General features: G+C 42.7%; 1 protein-coding gene across 2 annotated transcripts; it reads left to right on the top strand.

The window, feature by feature from the left end:
- HUS1 (HUS1 checkpoint clamp component) lies at positions 1 to 26,116 on the top strand. 2 transcript variants are annotated; one of them, XM_083188184.1, is made up of 8 exons: positions 2 to 205; positions 1,936 to 2,063; positions 7,362 to 7,538; positions 12,477 to 12,584; positions 13,501 to 13,575; positions 15,409 to 15,511; positions 23,300 to 23,431; positions 25,479 to 26,116. In XM_083188184.1, the coding sequence occupies exons 1-8, from the start codon at positions 154 to 156 to the stop codon at positions 25,559 to 25,561; spliced, it is 858 nt and encodes a 285-aa protein (XP_083044310.1). In that variant the 5' UTR covers positions 2 to 153; the 3' UTR covers positions 25,562 to 26,116. The 2 variants fall into 2 exon arrangements, with proteins under 2 accessions (XP_083044311.1, XP_083044310.1); XM_083188185.1 differs by lacking the exon at positions 13,501 to 13,575 and having other exon boundaries at positions 1 to 205.
- The last annotated feature ends 1,219 nt before the right edge of the window (positions 26,117 to 27,335 follow it).

Here is a 27,335-nt window from a genome sequence, read left to right as displayed (position 1 = left end):
GCAGGGGGCGCGGCTATGACATGTTGTGGAAGTGCGGTCGGTCACGTGTTTGTAGACCTGCAGGGATATCATCGCTGCCACGATAGCCACAGGAGAGATCACTGCTGAAAGATGTGTTAGGAATACGTGATAATATATCTATTATTACATAAGATGCGGTTTCGTTCTAAGATTGTGGATGTCAGCTGCCTCAACCACTTCACTCGTGCGTATTACTGTTGTGTGTGTACATACGTTACTGCTGCAGCCAGTGTCATTTCATTCATTCATAGTGGAACCCTATCTATCTGCTCCATTCCCTTCGTTGCTTGCGCAGGTGTATAATTTTACCATCTGTTGTTTCTGTGGTGGATAACTTTATTTCAGTAGTCATGATTATATATAATTTCATAAATACTGAAATAATGATCTGGTAAAGATAGTACATTCATTTATGGAAATAGTGGGAGCAGTACTCCGCTGAAGTAGAATAAGTTAATGAGATTTATAGTAGCTTTTATATCAGACAAGTGTACTTCTAACGTCTAATTCTTCGTTTCTGAAATGATTTGAAAGATCTCTTTCTGGTGTGTGGATTATCTCGATAGTCAAAAGTTTAGCAAACAAAAAGGTTAACCTGTCTTTCTGGTGTCATTCTCAACACCTCAGCACGTTGACCCCCAACTAGTATACCACAAACATTTAGCTCGCCATACTTCAGGACAGGTGCCTTGGTCTGCTACCACTGCGATCGTCACACTTTGGGCGAGATTCTCTATCACAGAAATGCGGTAAAAACCCCGTTATCAGGGGTTTTACCGCATTTCTGTATTCTCTAACCTCCCTCCGCAGTGTCACCGCTGCGGAGGGAATCGCCAGCAAAAGCTGGCGGTTCCCTGCAGAAGCCTATGGGCTTCTTACCGCAGCGGTGTGTGAGGGATCCGTCACGGATCCCTCCCAGCATGCCCTGCGGCCGGCGCGTCAGTCTGCGCATGCGCAGACGGACTCCCGGGTCATAGACCCGGAAGTCCAGCAACGGCGCCGCATCGCAAGGGACAGCTCTTATCGCAAGAGCTGTCCCTTGCGTTAATGACCGCATATTTTAGAGAATATGCGGTCATTAGAAATGCGAATGCCGGCGATACTGGGCTGCGGATTTTAGAGAATCCCGCTCTTTACCTTTACCATTTGAAGTCCACGTGGATGGTAAAACATGAAAAAGTACCCAAAAAATTATGAAAGAATGATGTTGACATTTTGTCTATGCCGACCAAATGCATGTTGACATTAATGAGGTGAAGCAGAAAGGTACATAGACAGCTCGCGCTGTTTTTGTTGGGATAAGGTTTAGCGGATAGTGGCAGGGGGCGGAACAGTCATCGCTTCTGGCCGTTCATACATTTTGCCCTGCATATTGGCCTGCTATCATTTAGAGAGCAGCGCCAATATAGACAAGGGCGCATAGCTCTCCTGTCATTTAGAGCACCCCAGCTCCTTCATACATGGGGAGAAGCAGTATTCGTGCACATAACATGCGCTATACCCCTTCTCCCCCATAATGACACCTAATACATCTGCCCCGAAGTACTTTGCATCAGCTAGGTCAGGGCTGGGCAATTGCGGCCCTCCAGATGTTGATGAACTGCACATACCAGCATGCCTTGCATCAGTTTCAGCATGGCCACATAGCAAAACTAATGCAAAGTATCCTGGGATGTGTAGTTCATCAACATCTTGAAGGCCTGCAATTGCCCAGCCCTGAGCTAGGTGTTCTGGAAAGTGTGGACTGTAGATATTTAGATCTTGATGACCGGTTTGGCCAATCCTGTCCTACAGTGTCCTCGGGGTGGTAAAATGTGTATTTTTTATTTTTTTTTGTTAAGTTTATTGTTTCAATTATACTTAATACATTGATCTATACAGTATGTAATTATATTGAATTTTATTGTTTTCCAGGAGTTATCAACACAATCACCAAGTTGACCAAATCATGCACCTTCCGGCTTACAGCTAGCAATCTTTATTTTATTCTCACTGACAAAGTGGCTAATGGAGGTGTTAGCATGTGGTGTGAGCTTTCCCAGGTAATATTTGGGATTTGCATGTGATATGATTTCCTTGTTTAAATATCATGCCTCTGCCAACTCTGTTCCCTTTAGCAAGCTGTCAGAAGTTCCTCATCTGAAATCCACTATGCAGTTCCAAATACTGCTCTTCTACACTCGGAGTTAACTCTTGCCAAGTGAATTTGTAAAAATTGCCAAACTAACGTTTTTATTCATCATAAGGACCTGTAGTGTTTAGCTTTATGTACAAAATATAATCTTTTACACAACATTTTTTATTAGAATTGATATAACAAATGTGAGCGACACTGCCATTTTTAGCTGATATCTTGCATATCTCTCACAGAGCTGTTGACTCATATTTTGCAGATCTCACAGATGTTGGCATTTTTAGCAAATATTTTGCGCATATCTCACAGATTTTGGCACTCAAAGGGTTAAGCTATCAAATCTCTTTTTGTAAAAGGAATATATTGTTGGTTCAGTGAATAATATGTGGCAGAATGGCAACTTCCAGAAGCTTTTATACATGCTATTGAAAGAACCTGTCTGGTATATGTAGCCAAGATATGATTTTTGTAGGCCATATACTGTGGCAAATTGCAGCTTGGTGACGTAGTTCAAAGTAGTGAAAATGGTAGACCAGAAGCATTTTGGATAATGGATTACTCCGTATTTTATATTTTAGTGAGGTATCTTGCATTTATGTTCAATACACACAATATGTATTTTATTTATGCATGAAGCAATGTTTCAAAAAATAAAACAAAGTTTGCGTGCTATCTCAGGCACTAAATTTGATTGCTAAGCAATTATTTTCTTGTACATATATAGTGCCAGTTGCATATCATGCCACCAGTAGTGCTTTTTAGCAAAAAAACAATTCTGGAAACTAGGCTTATTTGGATAACGAAATTTGGGTAAGGGATACTCTCAACCTGTACTGCAGATAGATGTATTTGCACACTAAAGGGTGTTCTATTGTTAAAATAAAAAAAAAATGGTAAGTGCCGATTTTTTTTTTTTTTTTTTTGCCTAGGCGAAATCATGTATTTTTGAGTGAAATTGTGGATGTTTTTAGTCTTTTTTTTTTTTTACTCATGCTTTTTTGACAAGCACCACCACAAAAAATACGAAAATGCATTGGTAAAAAATGACTGAAAAACAGGCTAAAATGCCTGCAATTGAATACTGCTTACCACACTAAACGTGCTAAAGAAAAAATAACTTCCATATACATATATGTTCTCATGCATCTTTCCTGCAATCACAGCAAACATCCCCTCTTAGCACACTAGTTCACGTGACAATCTTCTAGCTTGTCTTTTTTTGTAAAAAATTTTATTTATTTTTTTGGGTGGGGGCTGAAAATGATCTTATTTGCAGCACAAAATGACTGGGATGCAAGATGAGACTGTGCTGTTTAATTGGAGCTGACACCTGTATATCTTTGTGCTTCTGAAGGTGCCCATACATCAGAACGACCTGCATACGACCTGATCCTATGCAAGTCGTAAGAGCGATCGTATGTGCATTAAAAGCACATCCCTTCTGCTTCCGACCCAGAGCAAAGCTGATGGGTCATATGTGTATCACTTATGATCGACCTCTCAATGCGCTGGACCACGTGACTGCGCGACCTGTCGAAATTTTGAGTTCAGGCTTGAGATTGTTCAAGTGTATGGCCACTTTAGTCCCTGTCTGTACACAAAGTGCTACAATGTAGCAGCTGCAGTTTTTTTCCTAATACATGGATGTTTCTGAGGAAGGCCCAATCGGTTGGAAAGACTTTAATCTGCAGCTCTTATGCAATGTACTCTGTGGGTTATTCTAGTTAAATCGGAACACGGGGACCAATTTTTAGCATCTGCACGTGGGCAGATGTTTGGTGTGAGCGGGCACGGCGAACTGCATGCTCGCAGTCCCGCTCGCATCTAGCAGTAGGGGGCACAGCCCATGGGAACGCTCGGTGTTCCATGGGCGTTCCCATGGTAATGGCCCGGTGACGCAGGCAGCTAACAAGGCTGCAAATGGATGATTACACCAATCATTGCGAGGGCCGCGAGTCAACCAGAATACCCTCCCTAATGTTAGTTTTTAGGTCCAATTGTAAAGTGTAAGGGAAAAATGCTGTTGGTATATAAATATTAAGAAGTATGATCAGCTAGAGTGATCTGTCATTTAAAGGAAGTAGGTAAACTGTGTATTGTACCTACTAGAGATACACTTCCTTAAAGACTTGCCTGTATCTGCAGTTGTGCCCACATCTTCATATATGTCCTACATCTTTGCTGCAGTCATTCCCAACAGATCCCCATGGAATTCCATGTTGTGGGAGACTCCTCCAGAGTCTGCTTTCTTTTTTGCCAAAAATACATCTTAATTGCAACACCGTGGCCCTTATTCTGATCGGTGCGGCCGGATCAGAATATGCGTCCAGCACCGTGCATCCTAAACCCCGCCTTCCATACGGATCGCCAACTCCGTCCGTACGCGGTAAGAAGCTGACCGAATGGACCGCATGTGTATTTCTCATGAATACACCTCCTCCATCTCAGGGAACCTCCCCCATCATTCGATGGTTGCAGACCATCGAATGCAGGACCGAATGGCCAGGCAGCTCCCGCAACCTCAGACCACACGGGCATTTCTCCATGCAAAAGCAGGGATCTGGGCGGGCAGCTGACATCCGGCAATGTCATATGTCCGCCCCCTACACGTGCGTCACGGCCGCATTATTATACGTATGCCCAGCGTTTGCATGGGAACGCCCATGAAACGCGGGGTGTAAATATATGGTAATGAGCCCAAACAGCCCTTCACACCCCTCTCCACCCCCTGTTCGTAGTGTACACATTTCATGCGGAATGTGGCCGTGCGTTCCGCTCGCACATGCACAGACACAAAACATCGGCGGCACGAACGCACGCGGATATTACCGCACCAACCAGAATAAGGGCCAGTGGGCCAGATGTATCAAGTTTCAAAAAGTGATGTCGTAGAGAGTGATAAACAGCTAGACAATCAGCTCCTACCTGTCATATTTTAAACCTAGCCTGTGACATGGCAGGTAGGAGCTGATTGGCTGGCTGTTTATCACTCTTCACTTTTTCACTTTTGAAGTTTAATACATCTGGCCCAGTGTGACTAGGACGCATAAGGAGTCTGAGCTGATTAATTTGGTATGACAATTGTACTGTATGTGTGTGACTGTCTCTGAATCTGTATTCAAAGTGCTATAATGTACAAGCCTCAGCTTTTTTCCAACATGTTCTGCTCTGTAATGCGACTTGGTTGCACACAAGTGTCATATATAAAATGTATTTCCTTATGCATCCTAGTCAAATTGTGTTGCTCTCAAGATGCATTTTCACCAAAAAAGCCACACAATGAGGGCAGAGCTGCACGGGTCCTGATGGATCACTCTTGCCAAGTATCTTGCTCTGCATGGTGTATTGAAGCTTAATATTAGGACACATCTGTACATTTTTAGCAATCATGTGAACAGGCTTCTACTGTGATTTGCATGCACTTAGAGGCTTCCATTCCGTTTTTCCATGCATAAAGATAAAGGTATGCATGTATGGAAAAGTTCTGTATGATCCTATGTAGAAACATTGTGTATGTATGTATATATCGTATTTGCCGGCATATTAGATGACCGGCCGTATAAGAAGACCCCCCAACAATAGGAGGGCCCAGCTAAATGCAATAAGGGCCAGGAGGGAATGAAATGCCCACGGGCCGAGAGGGCCCGACTATCATGCCCACAGGCCAGAGGGGCCTGATCTATACCCACGGGCCTAGTGCACGATCACCTGGTGGTCTAGGGAGGGGTAGGTGGCCTGAGGCCGCCTACCTGCTGTTAGGAGAGGCCGCAGGGGGGAGCTTTGTCAGCTCTTCTGTTTTCCACCCCTGCTGGCCTCTCCGGATCCGGCCGCCATCTTTCTTCTGCCGCTGGCCGGTCCTGGCCAGCGGCGGCGCTGCTTCTCCTCTTCACCGCCCCGTCGTCTTCTGGCCTCTTCAGCGGCCGCAGGAGCTCTTCTCCCCGCCGCAGTCTTCTGAGGCGGCTTCCGGCATCCTCTTGCTCCTCAGCCAGGGGACTTCCTTCCTGGCAGCGTCTGACGTCAGACGCCGGGTGTGAGGCTGAGTACGGCGCGGCGAGCGCTGATTGGCTCGCCGCAGCCATCTGCCATTGGCTCCCGACTCGGGAGCCCTGGTTGGCTCCCGAATAGCGGGACATTCAAACCGGCGCGAGTGGCGCTTTGGATTGGCGGCCGCAGCAACGGCAGATTCAAAGCACCGCTCCGTTCGCCACCGCTTCCATCCCTGCTGCACCTCGCCTCCATTAACCCCGCGCAGACCCGGCGTATAAGGCGAATCTGGCGTATAAGACGACCCCCCCCCACTTGGAGGAATTTTTTTCAGGGGTTAAAAATCGTCCTATACGCTGGCAAATACGGTATATATATTAGGAAATGGATGAGAAACAGCGCTCTCTAGTGTAATAAGTGGGTATTTACACTTGTAAATAAAAGTAATGTGCGTGCCGTGTTCAAGTGATTATTGTGCTCCTCAAGTGAATCTTTAAAACAGAGGTCTCATAGTTTACCAGGCTGCTACCCGGACTGTAAATCTGGATACACTCCAGTTGTCTCCCCACGAGTACCAATGTGTAATCCAAACACATGTGCCGTGTGTTGATAAATAGGAAAGAAAAACTCCAATTAAAATTGGGAGTTTATTTAAAAGTGCATAAAGTGAATAAAAAACAAGCTTACATGAATAAAGTGCTGGGGTAGAAACAGGCTCCTCTCTACGCGTTTCGTCTCTTACACCCTACAGGTATGGGTTGGACTTCATCAGGAGAGATATATCTATGCATGTAATATAGCCATGACATAAAAAATAAATGGAAATTGCTTTTTCTAGATAAGCTGGTATTGCAAGTCAGGAGTATTACTACAAAGCAATGAAGACTTCTATTTATGACTAAACAGATATTGACTCCTATATTAGGTTTAGCTGCCTGTTAATGCATGTTATGGCTTAGTATGCTCTATGGCAGGGGTGGCCAAACCTGTCCTAAAGATCTACCAACGGTGCATGTTTTCTACGCAACCTGTGGATCTATAGTAGGAATGAATGCAGCTGGTTTTAAAATGTGACAGTTGGTAATGACTGCAGCTGTGAATCAGCTAGGTAACCTGGAAAACATGGACCATTGGTAGATCTCGAGGACCGGTTTGGCCAGCCCTGCTCTATGGCAATAAATAGAAGTGCTTTATATACTTCAAGTTTGGTTTTCTGTTTCAGGCTAATTTCTTTGATGAGTATCAAATGGAGGGGGTGTCTGCCGAGCAAAATGAGATTTATTTGGAGCTGGTGCCTGAAAACATTTCTCGAGCTTTAAAAACAGCACAGAATGCCAAAGCTGTAAAAATCAAACTCACAAATAAACACTGTCCTTGCCTCACGCTGGCAGTGGAGCTGGTATGTACATAAGCATACTGTACAACAATTTTTTTTTTTGTGTTAACTTGTTCCTTCTCTTAATGTCCACTAAATGTTTTGTTCTGCGCTGTACATCTTAGTAATTTTAAGGCCCCCACACACTAAAATGATTTTTTGGCTGATTGTCCGATTTCCGACCTTACAGATAATCGGCAATAACCGGCCGATTATTGTCGATTATCGTCAAAAATCGGCCGATAAATCGGACAATCGCCCCAAAATTCGTTCTAGTGTGTGGGGGCCTTTAGACACTTATTATGTAAATAGATTTCTATGAAAGAATGTTTGTTTGAAATAGAGCTACACTTGTCATTTTAAGGCTCAAATAAGTTGTATTAGAAATGTAACGTTTCATGTATTCATAAAAAATGTGTTTACCCGTGGGTAAACAAGGGGAGCCAATGGAGTGGGGGTGCTAAGTCAGCTGATCACACACAAGGGAAGGTCGGTCCCAAACAATGGTTATGCAAAAAGGAAGAAAAGATAATGGAGGAGCGCTAGAGTATAGTAAAAATGGATCAATTTGGTATTATATTAATATATAAAGATTTATTAAATAAAATATAAGGTACTCTTTACTTAGCACGGTGGCCATCGCGGGCATTGAATGCACTAAAAAATCGGGTGCGACCCGATGCCCGCGATTTCCCATAGGGAACAATGTTAAATGTCTCAATTGACCCGATTTTCCTGTTCAATGCCTCAATTGACCCGATTTTTCCATAGGAAATAATGTTAAATGGCCCACAGAGGCCAAATAGGCACCCTGAAGTGTGAAATGGCCCCCACAATTGTTAACGCCACCCCACGATCAACGTGAACCCGAAGCGTGGCGTGCGGCGGCGGTACGCGTCCTACGACCTTTTCATACCCCACTATCCACGTCGGCGTGGAGTTGAGAATAGAATAGTGTGGCGAGCGCAGCTAACCACCGAACCCGAAGCGTGGCGAGGGGACGCGTTTACCTGTGAAGGTATCCGCGTCCCCTCGCGGGGCTCGCTGCGCTCGCCACGCTTCGGGCTCGGTGGCTTGCTGCGCTCGCCACACTATTCTATTCTCAACTCCACGCCGACGTGGATAGTGGGGGTATGAAAAGGTCGTAGGACGCATACCGCCGCCCCTCGCGGGCTCGCTGCGCTCGCCACGCTTCGGGTTGACGTTGATCGTGGGGTGGCGTTAACAATTGTGGGGACCATTTCACACTTCAGGGTGGCTGTTTAGCCTCTGTGGGCCATTTAACATTGTTTCCTATGGAAAAATCGGGTCAAATTGAGACATTGAACAGGAAAATCGGGTCAATTGAGACATTTAACATTGTTCCCTATGGGAAATCGCGGGCATCGCGTCGGTCGCGTCGCACCCGATTTTTAGTGCATTCAATGCCCGCGATTTTTTTTACCTGCGATGCCCACGATCAAAATCGTGGGCGCCGTGCTAGGTAAAGAGTACCAAATATAATTTAATTCAATAAAAAGGATTATAATGATGCATACAATGTTAATAACAAGAGTAAGCAAATATTTGAAACTAACTCCAATTTGATTCAGCTAATGAAGGACTGGGAATAAAAAGATATACTTAGAAGCAGTCCCGCTTGTTACTATAGGGCTCCTTTGATGGTGATTAATGTGCTCCATTTAATGCATCCATAGAGGTGTTAAACTGGAAATTGGTGGGTGTCCCTATACCTGACTGGGTTGAAGCCTGTGATGATGTTCCAAACCTGGAGGAAGGCTCTCCCAAAGAATGAGGTCCCAAGATTGAGCATGTGGTGGTGTCCCGATGGCATTGTTCCAGATGGAGCATAAGTTTGCAAATAAGTTGGTAGAGCTGGTCCAAGACTGGTAAAGTGCATTTAGTCCCAAAGTCCAACAAAATAGGAGTGTGACCTGATGCGTTTTATCATCTACTGACTACACTGCAAAGTCAGGGTTTAAATACATACAACAGGAAATGCATCAGGTATTTAAACCCTGACTTTGCACAGTGTCACACCTTTGAAAAAGTTGTCAGTAGACGACGAAACTCATCAGAACACAGTCCTATTTTGTTGGACTTTGGGACTAACTGCACTTTACCCGTCTTGGACCAGATTCACCAATATATTTGCAACCTTATGCTCCATCTGGAACAATTCCATCGGAACACCACCACCTGCTCAATCTTGGGACCCCATTCTTTGCGAGAGCCTTCCTCCAGGTTTGGAACAACATCACAGGCTTCAAACCCAGTCAGTTATATGGACACCCACCAATTTCCAGTTTAACACCTCTATGGATGCATCAATTGGAGCACATTAATCACCATCAAAGGAGCACTATAGGAACAAGCGGGACTGCTTCTAAGTATATCTTTTTATTCCCAGTCCTTCATTAGCTGAAGTTGGAGTTGATTTCAAATATTTGCTTACTCTTGTTATTAGCATTTTATGCATCATTATAATCATTTTTATGGAATGAATGCATATTTTATTTCATAAATCTTTATATATTAATGTAAGACCCAATTGATACATTTTTACTATACTCTAGCGCTCCACCATTATCTTTTCTTTCATGTAGTCATGTAAATAGAACCAGGTTTTAAAAATGTACACTCTACACATGTAGTGATTTAGGGGCAGTTTCTATCCTAAGTGGTCTCACTTAGAAAATGCCCCTACATTGCTACGTGTGTAGGAGCGACATCGATGCACTGCCCCACTTGTTGCTATTTCCCGGTGATTGATCTCCAGCATGCTGTATATTAATCGGTCAGGGCTAGTGTTCTCACCGGAGCACACTGGCCCTGACATATTGCTCGGCACAAAGCGCTGACACATCGCTGTGTGCTGAGCGATCTAGCATCGCTCAGAATGCTTCAGCATCTCCTCGTGTATAGGCCCTTTTAAGCTGTATTTGCACTTGACTCTAAATTAGGCATTTAGAATTTTTTTCTCCCCATAAAGCACTATATTTTCTATTGCCAATAAAATAAATGGAACCGAAGTCTTCACAACAAATAGCTATTGGAGGTTTTATTTGTTTACGTATATCTCACTAGGACATGTTTAACTTATTTTCAAGAAAACAAAACCTATGTATTCTACAATAATCATGACCATTTCAAATAGTATAAAAGAGATGTGATCTACTCCTAAAAGGGAGAATCTGTAATGGTATGCATCCGGGCCAGTTTCAGACTGTTGGCAGGTGAACCATCTGACTTGTCAAAATTGATTACTGATAGAGTCATGGAAAGTTAGGTGGCTAGTCAATGTATGCCTTAGTGCACTTTGGTTCCTTCCACGTTTTAATTGGTTTTGTTGGGGAGGACAGAGAAAGGGTGTCTTTGGTTGGTGCACCAAAATTGGTGGATTTAATTGGTTTTGGCATAGCGGGTTAACGAGGTTTGGTCGACCACCCTTAGTTATACGCATAAAGATAGTCGGAGGTTGCTAGAGTGGCAGTAATGCTAGTTAGACCATGGCGGTTGATTGGTGGGACCATGGTCTATGGACAAATGGTCATCTGGACTTTTTCAGAATTTTTTTGGTGCCGAATGTCACAGGGGTCCCCAGGACACTGTATATGTGCACAGTGTCCCCTCACATGGCTCGTCTTGCTTTGGGCACACTGTTCTATTCCAACTCTTTACTTGAATAGTAAAGAATGATCCAAGTAGACCGGCACCAAAAAAATCCTGAAAAAAGTCCTGTCGACAATGGTCCTGCCGATCAGCCACCGGTATCTAACTAGCCTTACTGCCCCTCTAGTGGCCGCCGACTATCTAGTGGACTTACCATCCAGATACAATTTTAATCCAGGTATTGGCTATTTTATTTGCGAACCAGTATAAATTAACATGCTATTTCATGAAGAACATTAAGAATGTTCGCATGAACTAATACCCCTTTCACAAATGGAGCTACAGTATATCCCGGGTTTTTTTCACGTGAATGCTAATCATCCCAGGATTTCTGCATGTGGGGAAGGTAACTACCCAGACCCAAGTCCAAGGTCCACTACACTGCATCTGACAGGATCGTGGAGCTAAGACCGGGAGTGCATGTATAATAGGGGTAGAAGTAGTGAGTTGATTAGCCCTTTTATGGTTTATTCGTGTTCGGCTTCTAAAATAAAGTACATTATAGTGACATAGCTAGCTATAAATTTCTTAACGTTTCCCAAGCCATTATGTATATATGTTACTGTTAAACAAATGAAAGTACATACATGTATGACTGATGCTTTATTAGCTATTATTTATTTATTTAATAACATCTATGAGGCAGCAGGGCTGGGCAACACCGGTCCTCCAGATTTTGATGAACTACACATCCCAGCATGCCTTGCATCAGTTTCAGCATGGCCACATAGCAAAACTAATGCAAAGCATCCTGGGATGTGTAGTTCACTAACATCTGGAGGGCCTGTGTTGCCCAGCCCTGGTGTAATGGGTAGCATTACTGCCTCACTGCGCTGAGGTCATGGGTTCGATCCCCACTATGGCTCTAACTGTGCACAGTTTGTATATCCTCCCCGTACTTCCGTGGGTTTCCTCCGGGTACTCCAGTTTCTTCCCACAATCCAAAAATATACAAATTGGTTAATTGGATTCCAACAAAATGAACCCTAGAATGTTGTGTACATGTGGTAGGGAATATAGATTGTAAGCTCCACTGGGGCAGGGACTGATGTGAATGTTCAAATATTCTCTGTAAAGCGCTGCGGAATATGTATGCACTATATAAATAACTTAATAAATAATAATAATCTGTGGATATTCCATCAGGATTTGCCTGCTTGGATTGATAGCTTGTTTGAAGTGTAATTACAATACTTATAATTTATGTATTGTAAATTTGGGATCCACTCTGATTTAATTTTATTGATAGTTAATGGTTATGGTTTCATATATTTTTATTTTTTCTTGTAGCCTTCTCTGTCAAAAAGCAGTCGTATTGTTACGCATGACATACCTGTAAGTGTTATTCCCAGAAGACTGTGGAATGACTTTAAAGAACCTACTGTGCCAGACTTTGATGTGAGTATGATTCTATATTGGCAGCTACCCGGACTTAAGGCCCATACACACTGGGCGACTTTGAGCTGAAAGTCGCTCAAAGCCGCCCAGTGTGTATGCCCCGGCGATGAGCACTGCTGCGCGCTCCCGCATCATCACCAGGAAACCGTTTATCTGCTGGTAATACCAGCAGATGAGCGGCTTTGCAAAACGTTGCGCTATGAAAAGCCATCCTCTCCCCGCTGACGGCGCAGGGCAGGGGGGAAAGCCACTCGGTGTGTGTGCACTAAGCGGCTTTCCCCCCAGCAATGATAGTGCTCATTGCAGTCCATACACACTGGGCATAGTCGCCCAGTGTGTATGGACCTTTAGAGTATCATTTATATGCTCTACTAGTTATTTTGAGACATGATTTTTATTTTAATAAATTTTTAACCCTTTAAGTGCCAATTTCATTTGCCAAAATAGTTGTGAAAATTGGCAAGCAAACCTTTTGATTCATCATAATGACCTGTAATGTTTACAATATACAGGTTGAGTCTCCCTTATCTGTATATTCCAAATACAGTTTTTTCAGACTATTTCAGGGTTTTAACCCCCCCCCCCCCCTTTCATTGTTTCTTTGTCATAGGAATTTAACTATAAACCCTTTGTGTGCCAAGTGAATTTGTCAAACCTGGTGTGAACATTGCCAAGCAAACATTTGTATTCATTATAATCACCTGAAATGTTCTCTTCATATAAGAAATATAATTTTTTTAACACAACACTTTTTTTTTTCATTCATATTACAAATGTGAGCGACGCTGGCATTTCTAGCCCATATTTTGCGCATCTTACAGAACTGTTGCCACTCGTATTTTGTGCATCTCTCGCAGATTTGAATATTCCTATTATTATTCTTATTATTAGTATTATTTTATTTTTATATATATAGGTAAGCATATATTTACCACCAATTAAAACTATGAAGAGTGTCGTGGAGAGAATGAAAAACTTGAGCAATTTTATAGTAAGTGGCTTACTTTTATTTATTTATTATTATTTTTTTAACCCTTTGGGGGATATTCAATATATGGTCACTGCCGGCTCGACACTGATTTGGCCCGAAATTGTCGAGCTGCGCCCGGGAGCTCATCAATTCTTGCTTGTGAAGTCAGGCACGTTCTGCCGAGATCCCTGTTCAATGCTGTCGGGGAAGACAGCATTGAATAGGGCCCCGCCGCTACTTCCCCCATCGGGAATAGCAGCGGGAGATTGAATATCCCCCTTTGAGATGCTGTGAGAGATCTTCAAAATATTCGGTAAAAATGCCAGCGTCACTCACAGCGACTGTTCTTTTAGTATAAATAGATACAAATTTAGCCAAGTTGGTTGATTGAAGTTAAGTTAAATATCGCACCCACAAAAAGAACAGTTGCTGTGAGCGGCACTGGCATTTTTTAGTGGATATTTTGAGGATTTCTCACAGCAAGATTAGCACTCAAAGGGTTAATATATATATATTTTTTATTTGGTAATGTTAAGATGTTTTTTTTTGTTAAGTATTTTCTGAAGTTAAACGCATTCCATATACACAAAGAGAAGTAGCTTCTGCAATATTTCATTGAGTGGAGGGCAATTTTCCATTATGTAGACTTGGTAACCTTCATGTACAGTAAAATTGCATCTGAATTGCAATAGGCAGCCTGGTCAGCAAGGGTAGCTTATGTGCCTACTTTACTCCTTGGAGACAACAGCAGTATATTGGATGAATGTACCAAGATGGTCGTTCTGCTGAAGATAGGATGTTGCCAATAGCAACCAGCCAGATTTGTTCTATTACCTTCTAGAAGGTGCTAAATAAATAAGAAGTAGAATTTGTGAATGTAAAATGTGTTTCAGTATGCATGGCTATGGATGCATTAGATATGGTAAACATACAAAGTTGAATAAAGATGCATACATTAGTTTGACTTGTCCTAAGGATAAGCCTGACCGGATTGTTCTGGCAGCTCCCCGGGAGGGGTCACGTGCAATTAGGCACTTCATGTGCCAAGTTTTGCATGTGATAAGTGCTCCTGCTTGCCCTGCCCGGCAGTGGCTTCCCCTGGCCAGCTCCCTGTTTCCCTCAGCCGCCCCAACCTGCTCCCTCCGCCCGACACTCTGGTCGCCAGCATCCTCTGCCTGTTGCCGTCCCCCGCCCTGCTCCGGGTTGCACATAAGATTTAGCAAATCTTATGTGCAGCACGTCCAACCTCCCGACTCCGATGCGCATGGAACTGCACTTCGGGTCGCACGAGATGTCTACATGTGCGATTTGGGCGGATTTTATGGCGCAGATTCATCCAAATTGGATGAAATCGTACCCAAATCGCATAGTGTATGGGTGCCTAAAGTCTACATGTGCCTCACAGGCTTTATTAGTATTTGAGTAGAGAATAGTGTTTTTGTTTCTTAATCTTTTAAAATCCTAAAATTGATGCAATTACTGGGTTCAGACTGGCAATTCTAGCTTTAAACAAGCTTTGAACCAAAGATACAATAGAAAATAGGTGAAAAGGTAATTTACACACTGTAGTAATTGTATTATTTGCTTCAGCCAAGATGCTTGGAATAATACCTTCTCATGAAAAATGCCTTGTTATGTTCTTAATATAATGAACTCCATTTAAGCAGAAGTATTGGATAAAAATACAGAGGTGTTCAACTCATACCTGAAAACCTAAAAATACAAATAAAGTAAATTGCCTTCTAAAGATGTTTTTATACAAACCAAAGCATCTGAAGCTGTGATGTATGCTTCAGATGTCATAACTACACATGAATTAAGGTTCAACTAAGATTTCTAATTTAAATTTTGAAGGTTATTGAAGCCAATGGCAATGGTGAAATTAACTTGAAAATAGAGACCGATCTAGTATCTGTTTCAACTCATTTCAAAGACCTAGGGAATCCTCCATGGGGTGGTAAGTAGTTCCAAATTTTATTTTCAGACTGTTTTATTTAATAGTATATAATGTAGCACCATATGAATTGGAAGATTTACTAGAATCTAATAAATTGCCCTATAGCTTTTGCTATAATGTTTTGTATAGGAAATCAGACCAGACAGAAATAGAAAGTACAAACTGAAAGATCAGCGGTCAAATGTAATGGCCTTTGAGTTCAACCCAAAGTGTGGCGAGCGGCGGCGGTACGCGTCCTCCAACCTTTTCATACCCCCACTATCCACGTCAGTGTGGAGTTGATTCTAGATAGTGTGGCGAGCCACTAAGCCCGAAGCGTGGCGAGCGCACGCGGAATACATGTAAAGTAATCCATGTCCCCTCGCGGGGCTTGCCACACTTCGGGCTCGGTGGCTCGCTGCGCTCACCACACTATCTAAAATCAACTGCACACTGACGTGGATAGTAGGGGTATGAAAAGGTCGGAGGACGCGTACCGCCGCCCCTCACGGGCTCACTGAGCTCACCATGCTTCGGGATGACGTGGATACTGGGGGGGGGGGGGGGCGTAAATAAATTACATTATATGGTATAGTACATTAAATGCCATTATAACAGGTAAAATCTCATCGCATGCCATACAATGACGGCATGCGATGCAATTTCACTACGTTTGCGTACGTAGTAAAATCGAGTGGCGTGATAATACGTAACTTAATAGATTTTGGGTGGGCAATTAGCGGTCACGTGGGCTTCGGCAGTTCAGAAAATGCAATAGAATAGCAGAATTAGCACAGTGGTTTTCAAACTCTGTCCTCAAGACATCCTAACAGTCCATATTTTAAGGATCACCATGCTTGATCACAGGTGTTTGATTAGAGCCATGGGGCCAGATTCTCTAAGCTTCAAAAGTGATAAAATGGAGAGTGATAAACAGCCAGCCAATCAGCTGCTGTCTGACATTTTTTCAAACACAGTCTGTGACATGGCAGGTAGGAGCTGATTGGCTGGCTGTTTATCACTCTCCATTTTATCACTTTTGAAGCTTAGAGAATCTGGCCCTTAGTGAGTTTGGTTTAACCACCTTTGCTCAAACCTGTATATCTTTAAAACATGATTTAATATGGCACAAAGTATGGAAGCTGCAGAGCTAGTAGCAACGCAAATGGCCAGTAGGTTATTGAATAATGAATTCTATTGTTAGAACCGTTTCTATATGTTCTATTTGTTGAACCAATAGGAAGTAGTCATTAGGTTGACATTAACAATTAAAAATCTCGACTATTATGATGATGACTTTGTTAAAATGTCAGTGAGCAAAATATTGACCTTCTGATATGAGCAAGCTCTTCTCTAACAACCTCAAGGCGTTGGGAAGATAGTTCAAGAAACTGCATACCTTATTGCTTGTCTAGGGTTAATGGCCATCCGAGGTGACTCTCTCCATGGGGGATACCATTGTATGGGTTGATCATAAACTGTCAAAGTTTGGCGGAGAACCCTGTGCATAATAAATGTACTCTATCTGAAACAAGTTCCTTTTGCTACAAACAGAACATTTTTAATATTGTGTTCCAGATTGGATTAGAAGTCTTTTGGATGAATGATTAACTCTGTTATTTGGACAGACCACCACTGCATTTGGTTCAGTCACAGTCCATCAAAATAGAATGTTGCCTGTGGAGATTACAATGTATCATACAAATAAGGGTGTGACTCCCAGTTCTCTGGGAGTAGCTGCGAAGCTTCTTGCCTCATCCCTCATTACCTCATTAGTATAATAGGACTGCAACAATTACAGTAGTACTTTTGCAGCTGTTTCTGTTTAATCCACCATACCACATCGCTGAACTACTTGGTTTGGTATCGCAGGCTTAAAAGTCAATGGCGAAAGAGTCCCTTTTGTAGAGAAGAATAAACATCCAAATCATCTCTAATGGTGTGTACACACGGTCAGATGTGCCTTAAGATCCTATCCACGATCCGATCAGATAGGATCGTGGATAGGATCTTAAGGCACATCCGATTTGCATCCAATCTTGACTATATAGTGCAGATCTGCACTATATAGACAAGGCAGCCAAGACTTTCTGGCTTCCGATACGTGAACGCGCATCGGGATCGCAAGGGTTAAAACCCTTGCGATCTGCATCCGATTCTGATCCGATGTTGACTATATCGTCAACATCGGAAAGTAAATCGGACCGTGTGTACACAGCATAAGTAGTCTAAGTTCCTATTTAATCATGACAGCCAAAAAGGTGATCTTCACTTTTCCATACAGGGGAAATATAAAACCTCTTTGAGTCGAGATCTGATGCTTTTGCAATCTTCTTTTCTGATAAATTAGCTAGCTGTGCCATAACATGATGTGCAAGGTTCTAAAGCAGGCCATACATCAAAACTATATTGTTCCAACCAGCCAATTTTTTAGGCTGGTTGGAATGATGATAATCTTTATAGTGTGTTGGAACAAACAATTCTCAGCCGTTTGCTCCCACACAGCTAAAAATGTTGATAAACAGCCCAAAACGGTCGTTCCAACTAGCTGGGAAAAATCAAACCTGTTTGATTTTTCCCAGCTGATCTTCCTGATGTATGGCATAACTGTCTCCCAACTGCCCGATAAGTAGGTGGACACTATCCACTAGTGTCCACCTACTGTTCCAGGTACCTCTGCAGCCTCCATCCTGGTCCAGATGAGCGGCAGCGGGTCTGGGCAGGGCAGGCAGGGTGTCCCTGCGGAGGCTAGGCAATCAGCGGCGCGGTCCCTGTGGCGGATAGGAACTGGTAGCGGTATCAGTGTACCCGCGTATTCCTGGCTGCTTTGATGTTCAGTCTATTCAGAAGGAAATAAATTGGTCTAACCCAGAGCGGATCTCACCTGCCTAATGCAGCACAGAAACACTGCCCTTATAGATGGAGCTGTCCTGGGGGTCTACAAAGCTTAAGGCATGCCTACAGGACTCTTACTACATGGCCTAACCTATAAGAAGAGAATAATCTATACCAGCCAGCTCTCCCCGCAGCTACAGTCCTGTGACCATATTCAAGCAGATGAGCTTTTAATGTGAGCATTGTTACAGCAATCAATTGGGGATCTATAAGCTCAATCAATGTACAATTGCATGCGAATGTGAGACGCAAATAGGGGATTAACCCCTTCCCGACATTTGACGTACATGTACGTCATGGCCGGGATGTACTTCCCGACACATGACGTACATGTACGTCATGACTTCAAAGTGCCACCGCGTCTACAGACGCGGTGACAGAGGGACAATGTCTGCTGTCCCTGACAGCAGACATCCTCCCTCATTGCCCAGGGGGGGCAGCAATGCCCCCCGTCATTGGCGATCGCTGCGATTGGCTGTTCAAACGTGAACAGCCAAAAGCAGCGTTAAACTGTGTGATGTGTAAAATTTAGACTCTGCTGCCCCCTAGTGTCCAAAAAAATTAAAGGAGCTGGAAATAATGATTTAAAAATAAAGTTTAGATATGGTCTATGTTAGTTATTAACTATTTTGAGTGGTATGATTATTTGTCTCACAAGCAGAAAATTTTACATTTTGCAAATAGCAAAATGTTCCATTTTTTTACGACATTTTGGTATTTTTCACAAAAAAAAAAAAATGTATCGACCAAAATTTACCACTAATTTAAAGTACAATGTGTCACGGGAAAACAATCTCAAAATCACTGGGATAAGTAAAAGCAAAAAAAAGTTATCCCCACTTAAGTGATACATATTTGATACAGATTTGAAAAAAAGGCCTCTGTCAGGAAGGCAAAAACATGCTGCGTCGGGAAGGGGTTAAACATGGCTTTTGTCTCTAATGTCCCACGCATGGGGAGAATATATAAACTCCACACAGTCAGGGCCATGGTGCTGTGAGGCAGTAATGTAAATATATTTGCATTTTTGTTTTATATTTTGTTTGTTCTTTTAATTTTAAGTAGTTTTTTTTTTTTATTATTGTTTCTGGTGCCATCTTTGCATAAAAACTCCCATACTAGCACTTTTTAAACTATACCGCTACTAGTTCCCATCTGTCTCAGAGACCCAGCTGCCTCCCCCAGCCCCAGGCAACTTACACTGGTCCCCGACATCCACCCCTCCCCCGGCAGCGGTAAACCCTCCCCCCGCAATCCCCAGTGCCTGTAGTCGTTGTTCCCCATCACCAACTTCCAAACACAAACCCCCCCCCCCCCCGAAACATTGGTTAGATGTGTGGAGCACTGTTTTAGTTAGACAGCCAATTTGGATGGTTGGAAGTTTTGAAGGGTTGGAAAAAAGTTTGTCTGATGTATGGCCAGCATAAGCCTACAAATAAAGGCCATCTGGATTGTTGGCCTAATGCTGGCCACACATCAGACCAACTTTCCTCCCAACCACCCAACTAGTTGGTTGGATAGAATAAAACCTGGTACTGGATAGTAGGAAATGTAATTTGTAATTAAGTCATTTGTTTCCCATATCTGAAAATGGACAACAACGGTCACTCAGACAATGTACTGTAGTTGGACCTATTTGATTTAAACAATTTCACTGAATGTTTTTTTTTTTTGCATTCTCCTGCATTTGTGAGCAAATTGCTTATTGGCATTTGCCCCCATACACTACAAGATTTTTCTGATGTGTGGCCAGCATTACTTTCTGTAATGTACCTTTTTCCTCCATTTGTGATCTGATCCCAGCCAAGCTTTTAATAGTGTGTATTTACTAATCTTTTGTGTGTGTATGTATGTATGTATGTGTGTGTGTGTGTGTGTGTGTGTGTGTGTGTGTGTGTGTGTGTGTGTGTGTGTATGTGTATATATATATATATATATATATATATATATATATATATATATATATATATATATATATATATATATTGCATACGCTCGGCACTCCGGACAAAACGATGTAAAATACCGTGGTGCCTTCACATTCATTGGTATACACTGATATCTCCTTTGGCTTGTGATAGAGCCGGGGAGACAAAGAGCGGCACTCACGGGTTTGTAGAAATAAGAATTTATAACATCTTAGTGGATTACATCAAAGTCTCAGTCAAGCGACGTTTCAAGGCAGGATGCCTTTTCATCAGGAGAGACCATAAAGTGCTGGTAGTGCTGGTGAGGGGATACAGGGAAGACAAGATAGTGCTCCGTGCTTACCTTAAATAGCCCGTGTGCGTGGCTCATGTTGCTGCTGCGGCGTCTCCGGGTCACACTTCCGGGTTCCGGGTGTCGAGTCCCACTGACGTCAGACCGTTGCCCAGCAACCACGAACGCTGAATATCCCAGGTACGCAGCGCATCAGTCCAGAGCTGTGTGTAAAACAAAAATAAGACCAACTGAGTGCTGTTGGAACATAAAGTGATCAACCAAAAGCAGTGCAAATCATCTGAGTGGGGCTGTATATAGATAAGAATAGTGCTAAAAAAGTTAAAAACGGCAGAAAATGACAAAGCGTTAGTATATAGCGGAGAATAACTACTAATACGTAGAATGCACCGCGTGACCTTACAGAGTGTTAGCACCAGGGAAAGAATAAGGGAGACATATACCAAGTAATAAAAGAAAAATAAAGGACATATCACATAACACAATATTCTTGTGTACAACTGTGTTCAGCCTTCTCGAGTATCCATAACTTCCGACGGTTCTGAATAGCATGTTGTTATACTAGAGTTCAATGTTTAAATAAATATGTTTCATGCTATCATTTCGTTTAACCCGACAGGGGCCATAGAGTCAAGTCTCAGAATCCATTCTGATTCTCGTTTGGACAGCATCAATTGTCTATTTCCTCCTCTGATCAACGGGGGGATGTGATCAAGAATTTGACACTGCATATCTGCCAAAGTGTGGCCCATGGTTTTAAAATGCCGAGCAACCGGCTGGTTGATGTCTTTGCCTTTCTGCAATATCGAATATTCTGAAAGGCAAAGACATCAACCAGCCGGTTGCTCGGCATTTTAAAACCATGGGCCACACTTTGGCAGATATGCAGTGTCAAATTCTTGATCACATCCCCCCGTTGATCAGAGGAGGAAATAGACAATTGATGCTGTCCAAACGAGAATCAGAATGGATTCTGAGACTTGACTCTATGGCCCCTGTCGGGTTAAACGAAATGATAGCATGGAACATATTTATTTAAACATTGAACTCTAGTATAACAACATGCTATTCAGAACCGTCGGAAGTTATGGATACTCGAGAAGGCTGAACACAGTTGTACACAAGAATATTGTGTTATGTGATATGTCCTTTATTTTTCTTTTATTACTTGGTATATGTCTCCCTTATTCTTTCCCTGGTGCTAACACTCTGTAAGGTCACGCGGTGCATTCTACGTATTAGTAGTTATTCTCCGCTATATACTAACGCTTTGTCATTTTCTGCCGTTTTTAACTTTTTTAGCACTATTCTTATCTATATACAGCCCCACTCAGATGATTTGCACTGCTTTTGGTTGATCACTTTATGTTCCAACAGCACTCAGTTGGTCTTATTTTTGTTTTACACACAGCTCTGGACTGATGCGCTGCGTACCTGGGATATTCAGCGTTCGTGGTTGCCGGGCAACGGTCTGACGTCAGTGGGACTCGACACCCGGAACCCGGAAGTGTGACCCGGAGACGCCGCAGCAGCAACATGAGCCACGCACACGGGCTATTTAAGGTAAGCACGGAGCACTATCTTGTCTTCCCTGTATCCCCTCACCAGCACTACCAGCACTTTATGGTCTCTCCTGATGAAAAGGCATCCTGCCTTGAAACGTCGCTTGACTGAGACTTTGATGTAATCCACTAAGATGTTATAAATTCTTATTTCTACAAACCCGTGAGTGCCGCTCTTTGTCTCCCCGGCTCTATCACAAGCCAAAGGAGATATCAGTATATATATATATATATATACATAGACATGTGGGACTGGTCCCCGGCACTCAAGGTAGAGGTGGTTACTGCGCCCGGTGCCCTCCTGATGTTGCTACCGAGGTAGTCAGCGATGTATAGTGGATGGTGATTGCTGCACTCGAGTCCAAGAAAGAAACACAATACACGTGTATATGTGTGTGTGTATATATGTGTATGTATGTGTATATATATATATATATATATATATAGCGCTAAAATACTACATTAATATTCAACCATGAAACATGAAAAGGAGCAATCATTATGTATTTTCCATACATTTTAACAACTTTAATGTACTGTACCAGGGTCTCCAAGCATCCAGACTGCTAATTTAGCAGCCATGTTCCAGCCACATAATATGCATTCTCTACTCTTCGCTGGCTACCTGTAAAATGGCAAATCCTATTTCAATATTGGCTTACTGACTTTTAAAGCCCTACATGATCAGGGTTCAATGGACTTGAAGCAGATTTTTGGTTCCTTTATAAACCCTACTTGCTTACTGTGAGTCACAAGTGAAGGACTGTTAGTATTATCTAAAATCACCAACTGTCCATAAATTAACTTTTTAGTTTATTTTATGAGGTTTTTTTTTTTTTGTAAAGTATTTTAAGTTACATTAGGAGAAATTGCACAAATATAAAAATGATTGTTATAATTTATTATTTCCTATATTAAAAACTAGTAAAAGCATTTAATTCATGTGCTAGTATATTAGGCTTAAATCTAGAAACTGATAGTTTTTTAGATGAGCCCTAGAAAAGTATACTTCATCTGTGCTAATTATTTTTCATACAGCTTCAAATCTACACACAAAAATGTTCTGTTCTTCATCACTAAAGTTGAATTTGGGTTATGTTGCAATGAATGCCTAATTCTTTTTCTGTTCTAGTTTCTGATGGAGCTTCACAAAATAGCACTCAGGAAAGAGACCCAGATATCATGTCGGAAGCCAGAATTGATATTCGGAAACTTCTGCAATTTCTTGCAGGGCAGCAAGTCAACCCTAACAAAGCCATATGCAGTAAGTAACTCTTCGGACAGTCGTCATTACCCCCTCCCCCATGTGCAAAACCAAACCAGATTTTTTTTTTTCCCCCAGATTTCCAGATTATTCGTATTGTGCTCAGAATTGGTTGATCAAAATGAGCAAACACTCAGTGAAGCGCTCCCAATTAACACCATGTGTATCCAGGGGGAAAAAAAGAGGGTACTGTCACTTTAAGAGCTCAGAATTGGTTGGGCTGTGGGGGCAGAATAGGTTAGGGCTTGGCTGTGGGGTGGAAGGTAAGGCACTTAGAAGGTGGTTGCGGTTAGGCTGTGGGGTACAAAAGTTAGGGTAAGGCACTTGCGAGGAGGGTTAGGCTTAGGCTGCAGGAAGGGAGGGTTAGGAATGCTGATGTCAGTATTCTGACTGCCAGCATCTTTATGATTTCTAAATACTGTATGTTGAAGTGGTCAATTTGGCGTGGGAGTATGGCAGGATAGGAAATACTATATCACCGGTAATGGGGCGTGATTACCAAAAAAGGGCATGAGCTAAAAGTATAAGGGTGGTGAGGCAAACAGAATGACTAAAATGACATTGCTATACCGACACACTTACACGCAGACACAGATATGCAGGTGTTGATACACAGACGGATGCTGACACAGTGAAAGATGTTGACACACTGATGACACAAAGACAGACGTTGACACATTGACAGATCCTAAATTACGGACACTAAGACTGTCATTGACACACTGACAGAGAAAGTCGGACATGGACACACTGACAGATGCTGACACATGGACAGACACCTACCATACTTACATAAACTTACTTACTTACCTCACTTACATTTCCACTACATCCACTTACCCCAGGAGGGTGTAATGTAGAGTTCCAGCAGCAGCAGGGACGGGATCTAAGCAATCTCCACATGGGCGCCCTGGCCACCTTGATTATATTTTATTTCTTACTTCCTTTCAGTTACATGCTGCAGCTAATGGTTTTTGTGTGCCCATCTGAGCCTGGGGGCACCACTGAACTTCCGAACAAGTGCACTCCATTTATGTCCCCTTTGCCAGGCCTGGAGCTCAGCCTGCTGTGTGGGAGGAGGGTTTAACTGGCCACTTGCTTTGCAGCTGCCTGTGCAGGACAGGGGTTGCTGCAGGCTGGCAACTGTGTGGGGTGTGGCGGGACATCTGCTGTGCTGGCAGGGTGGAGCGGCAGGACACCTGCTTTGCGGGGAGGGGGTGCCAGGGGCAGCCCTCTGTGTGGGAAGGAGCGAGCCGGACGTTCACCATAAGGAGAGAAGGGGAGGCAGGGGGGAAAATGGACTTGCCCGATCACTGCCCACACTGTTCTGATTAAGCACAGCACTTTTTCTTTCACTTTAAAGTGTCCAGAGGAGAGGGAGAGAGTCCACGTTCCCCTCTCCTCCTCCAAGCATAACCGACTGCACATGCCATTGCTGCTGTGACTGTGTATGACCGGACCCCATCTCTACCCTCCCTGCCGCAGGCTGTGCTGCACCTGCACGTATTATTGTGTAAGAGAACCGTTGCATCCATGCACCGGCGGATGTTATTAAGGAGAGTAGCACCAGGGATACGTACCCCCCCATCCTTATTCCAGCTCTGAATGTGGGCAGGTTGTTGTTACGGGTGAATTGTTTGTTACTTCTACACTCAGTTCTGTCGTTTGGAGCTGTAATTATTATTTTTTTTTCTAAGCTTAACATTTTTGATGTTTTAAATAGTAAAAAAAAATTATGAACTTGCGATAATTTGGCGATAAAAACCGAGTAAATCCGAACCTGCACATATATCTATTCTCAATCGGATATATCGGATATATCCTGCTGGTAAAAAAAACATTGTTGGCTTTGTCAGATATCAGGCGTTTCAAGTTAATAGCTCACAAATTGTTAATACATAATTGGTTGAATTATTTATATAAAGCAAGTTTTAATTTAAATGTAATGGTCCCTAACAGATGTCTTATGCAATAAGCTAAAACTGATTTGCAGAATTCTACAGTTTACTGGCGTTTGGGTAATTAAATACTTTTTTTTTTTTTGCAGATCTTGTACACAAACGGATGGTCCACTTTATTTTACTACACGAAGATGCCTCCCTGCAGTATTTCATTCCTGCCATTTCTTAAATAACTAATGCATGTGAAATCAATTTAGTAATATAGCTTGATTTTGGCAATTTCATAGTTTTTAGATACAACACCAGACAATTAAATTTTTTCTCCCCCACATAAAACAAAAATTTACAATGTACTGTATAATTAACTCTTAAGCTGTGTACACATGGTGCAATATCGCTGGCAATATGGTCGCTGAGTGACCATATTGCCAGTGATTTATTTTTTCTGCAGTGATAAATCGCTGGGTGCACGCTCCCGTGTTCAGCCCCCTAATGGTCTCTGGTCGCAGGAGCTTGCGACTGCGATCAGCTGTTTCCCTCTGCGGCTCCCCCGGCAGGGTCTCCTGTTCATCGGAGCCCATATCTGGTCACTGATGAAAACTGGACACTGAGCTTTAGTGTAATTTTTTCGTTTTTATTTAAATATGTTTTGGTAGGAGGCAGGGTGATCCAAAATTGTCTCATGGTTTTGTTTTTCTTAAGTTTTAAAAATTCATGTTTTTAGATTGTGAAAATACCTATTACAGGGGGAAAATGGTTTATAATAAAGTATTTTTTGAAAGAATTGTTTGGTATTTCAAAAATGAAAAGATGCAGAGAACATTTTTCTATGTGAACCTGGAACCTCGTATTTGTAGCCTCACTGAATGTGCAGTGCCAGGAACCTGTGCAATGTGTGAGGCTCCCCGATGAGGATTTGTATTGATTTTAATAGTTTTTATTAACTACTTAAAGAAGAAATATCAGATTCTTACCTGATAATGTTTTCCTCTACTCCTCCATGGCAGCCAATCACTGGGTTCCTCCCCACTGGGCAGTACTCTTGGAAAGGAAAAAAAGACATCCGCCTGTATATTAAGCCACCTTCTCCTTAGTTCAGTGTCTCCATTTTTCTCAGCTTTAACACAAAAACACAAATTATTATACCATGAAAACACTGTTACGGGTAGGAAATATATGCTGCCATGGAGGAGTAGAGGAAAACACTCCTAACACCAGGTTGAGGTTCCATGGATCCAGGGGTTGACTAAATCTAGGCCTTATTTTACCTGCTCCTTGAATAAACCGTTTTCTATATTTATGGCTTGCTACCTCCATGTCCATCATGGCCCCTAGTGCTGCAATCTGTACTTTAAGTGAGCTATTCGCTGGGCCCTTCTCCAGGCCTGCTTGAAGGAAATTCAGTAATGAAGAGATACTCTGCGGAGAACTAGAATGTTCCTCACACCATCTTCTAAATTTCTTCCAGATTTTATAATAGGTACTGGACGTAAATTGTTTTCTTGCTTTCAGCAATGTGGCTATAACTGCTTCAGAAAACCCTTTGCTCTTAAGGGATTCGGATTCAGCAGCCACACCGTCAAGTGCCATGATTGTGGTTGTGGCTGACTTTTTATGCCCTGCGACAATAGATCCGGCCTGTCCGGAATCCTCACTGGTCCGTCAACCACCATTTGCAGCAGCTTTACAAACCAGGCTCTTCAAGGCCAGAACGGAAGCACCATTATTACAAATGCTTTCTCCTTCTAAATTTTCCTCAGAACCTTGGTAATAGCTGGAAAAGGTGGAAAAATGTAAGCTATTTCCATGTCCCACCTGGCCGTCAGCGCATCCGTTTGTGCTGCTTGCGAGTCCCTGAATCTGGAAAAGAAAACCGGCACCTGTGTGTTCTCTGATGTAGCCATGAGGTCTACTTGAGGTAGACCCCACCTGTTTACTAGGGATAAAAAAACCTCTCCGTTGAGACGCCATTCTCCTTGTCTGCACATCTTCCTGCTCAGGCT

This window comes from Crinia signifera, chromosome 5 (genome assembly GCF_055691185.1).
Source record: "Crinia signifera chromosome 5, ASM5569118v1, whole genome shotgun sequence".
Classification (NCBI taxonomy): Eukaryota; Metazoa; Chordata; class Amphibia; order Anura; family Myobatrachidae; genus Crinia; species Crinia signifera.
The sequence above is the reverse complement of the archived record's forward strand: the minus strand, read 5'-3'. Positions and strand labels throughout refer to the sequence as shown.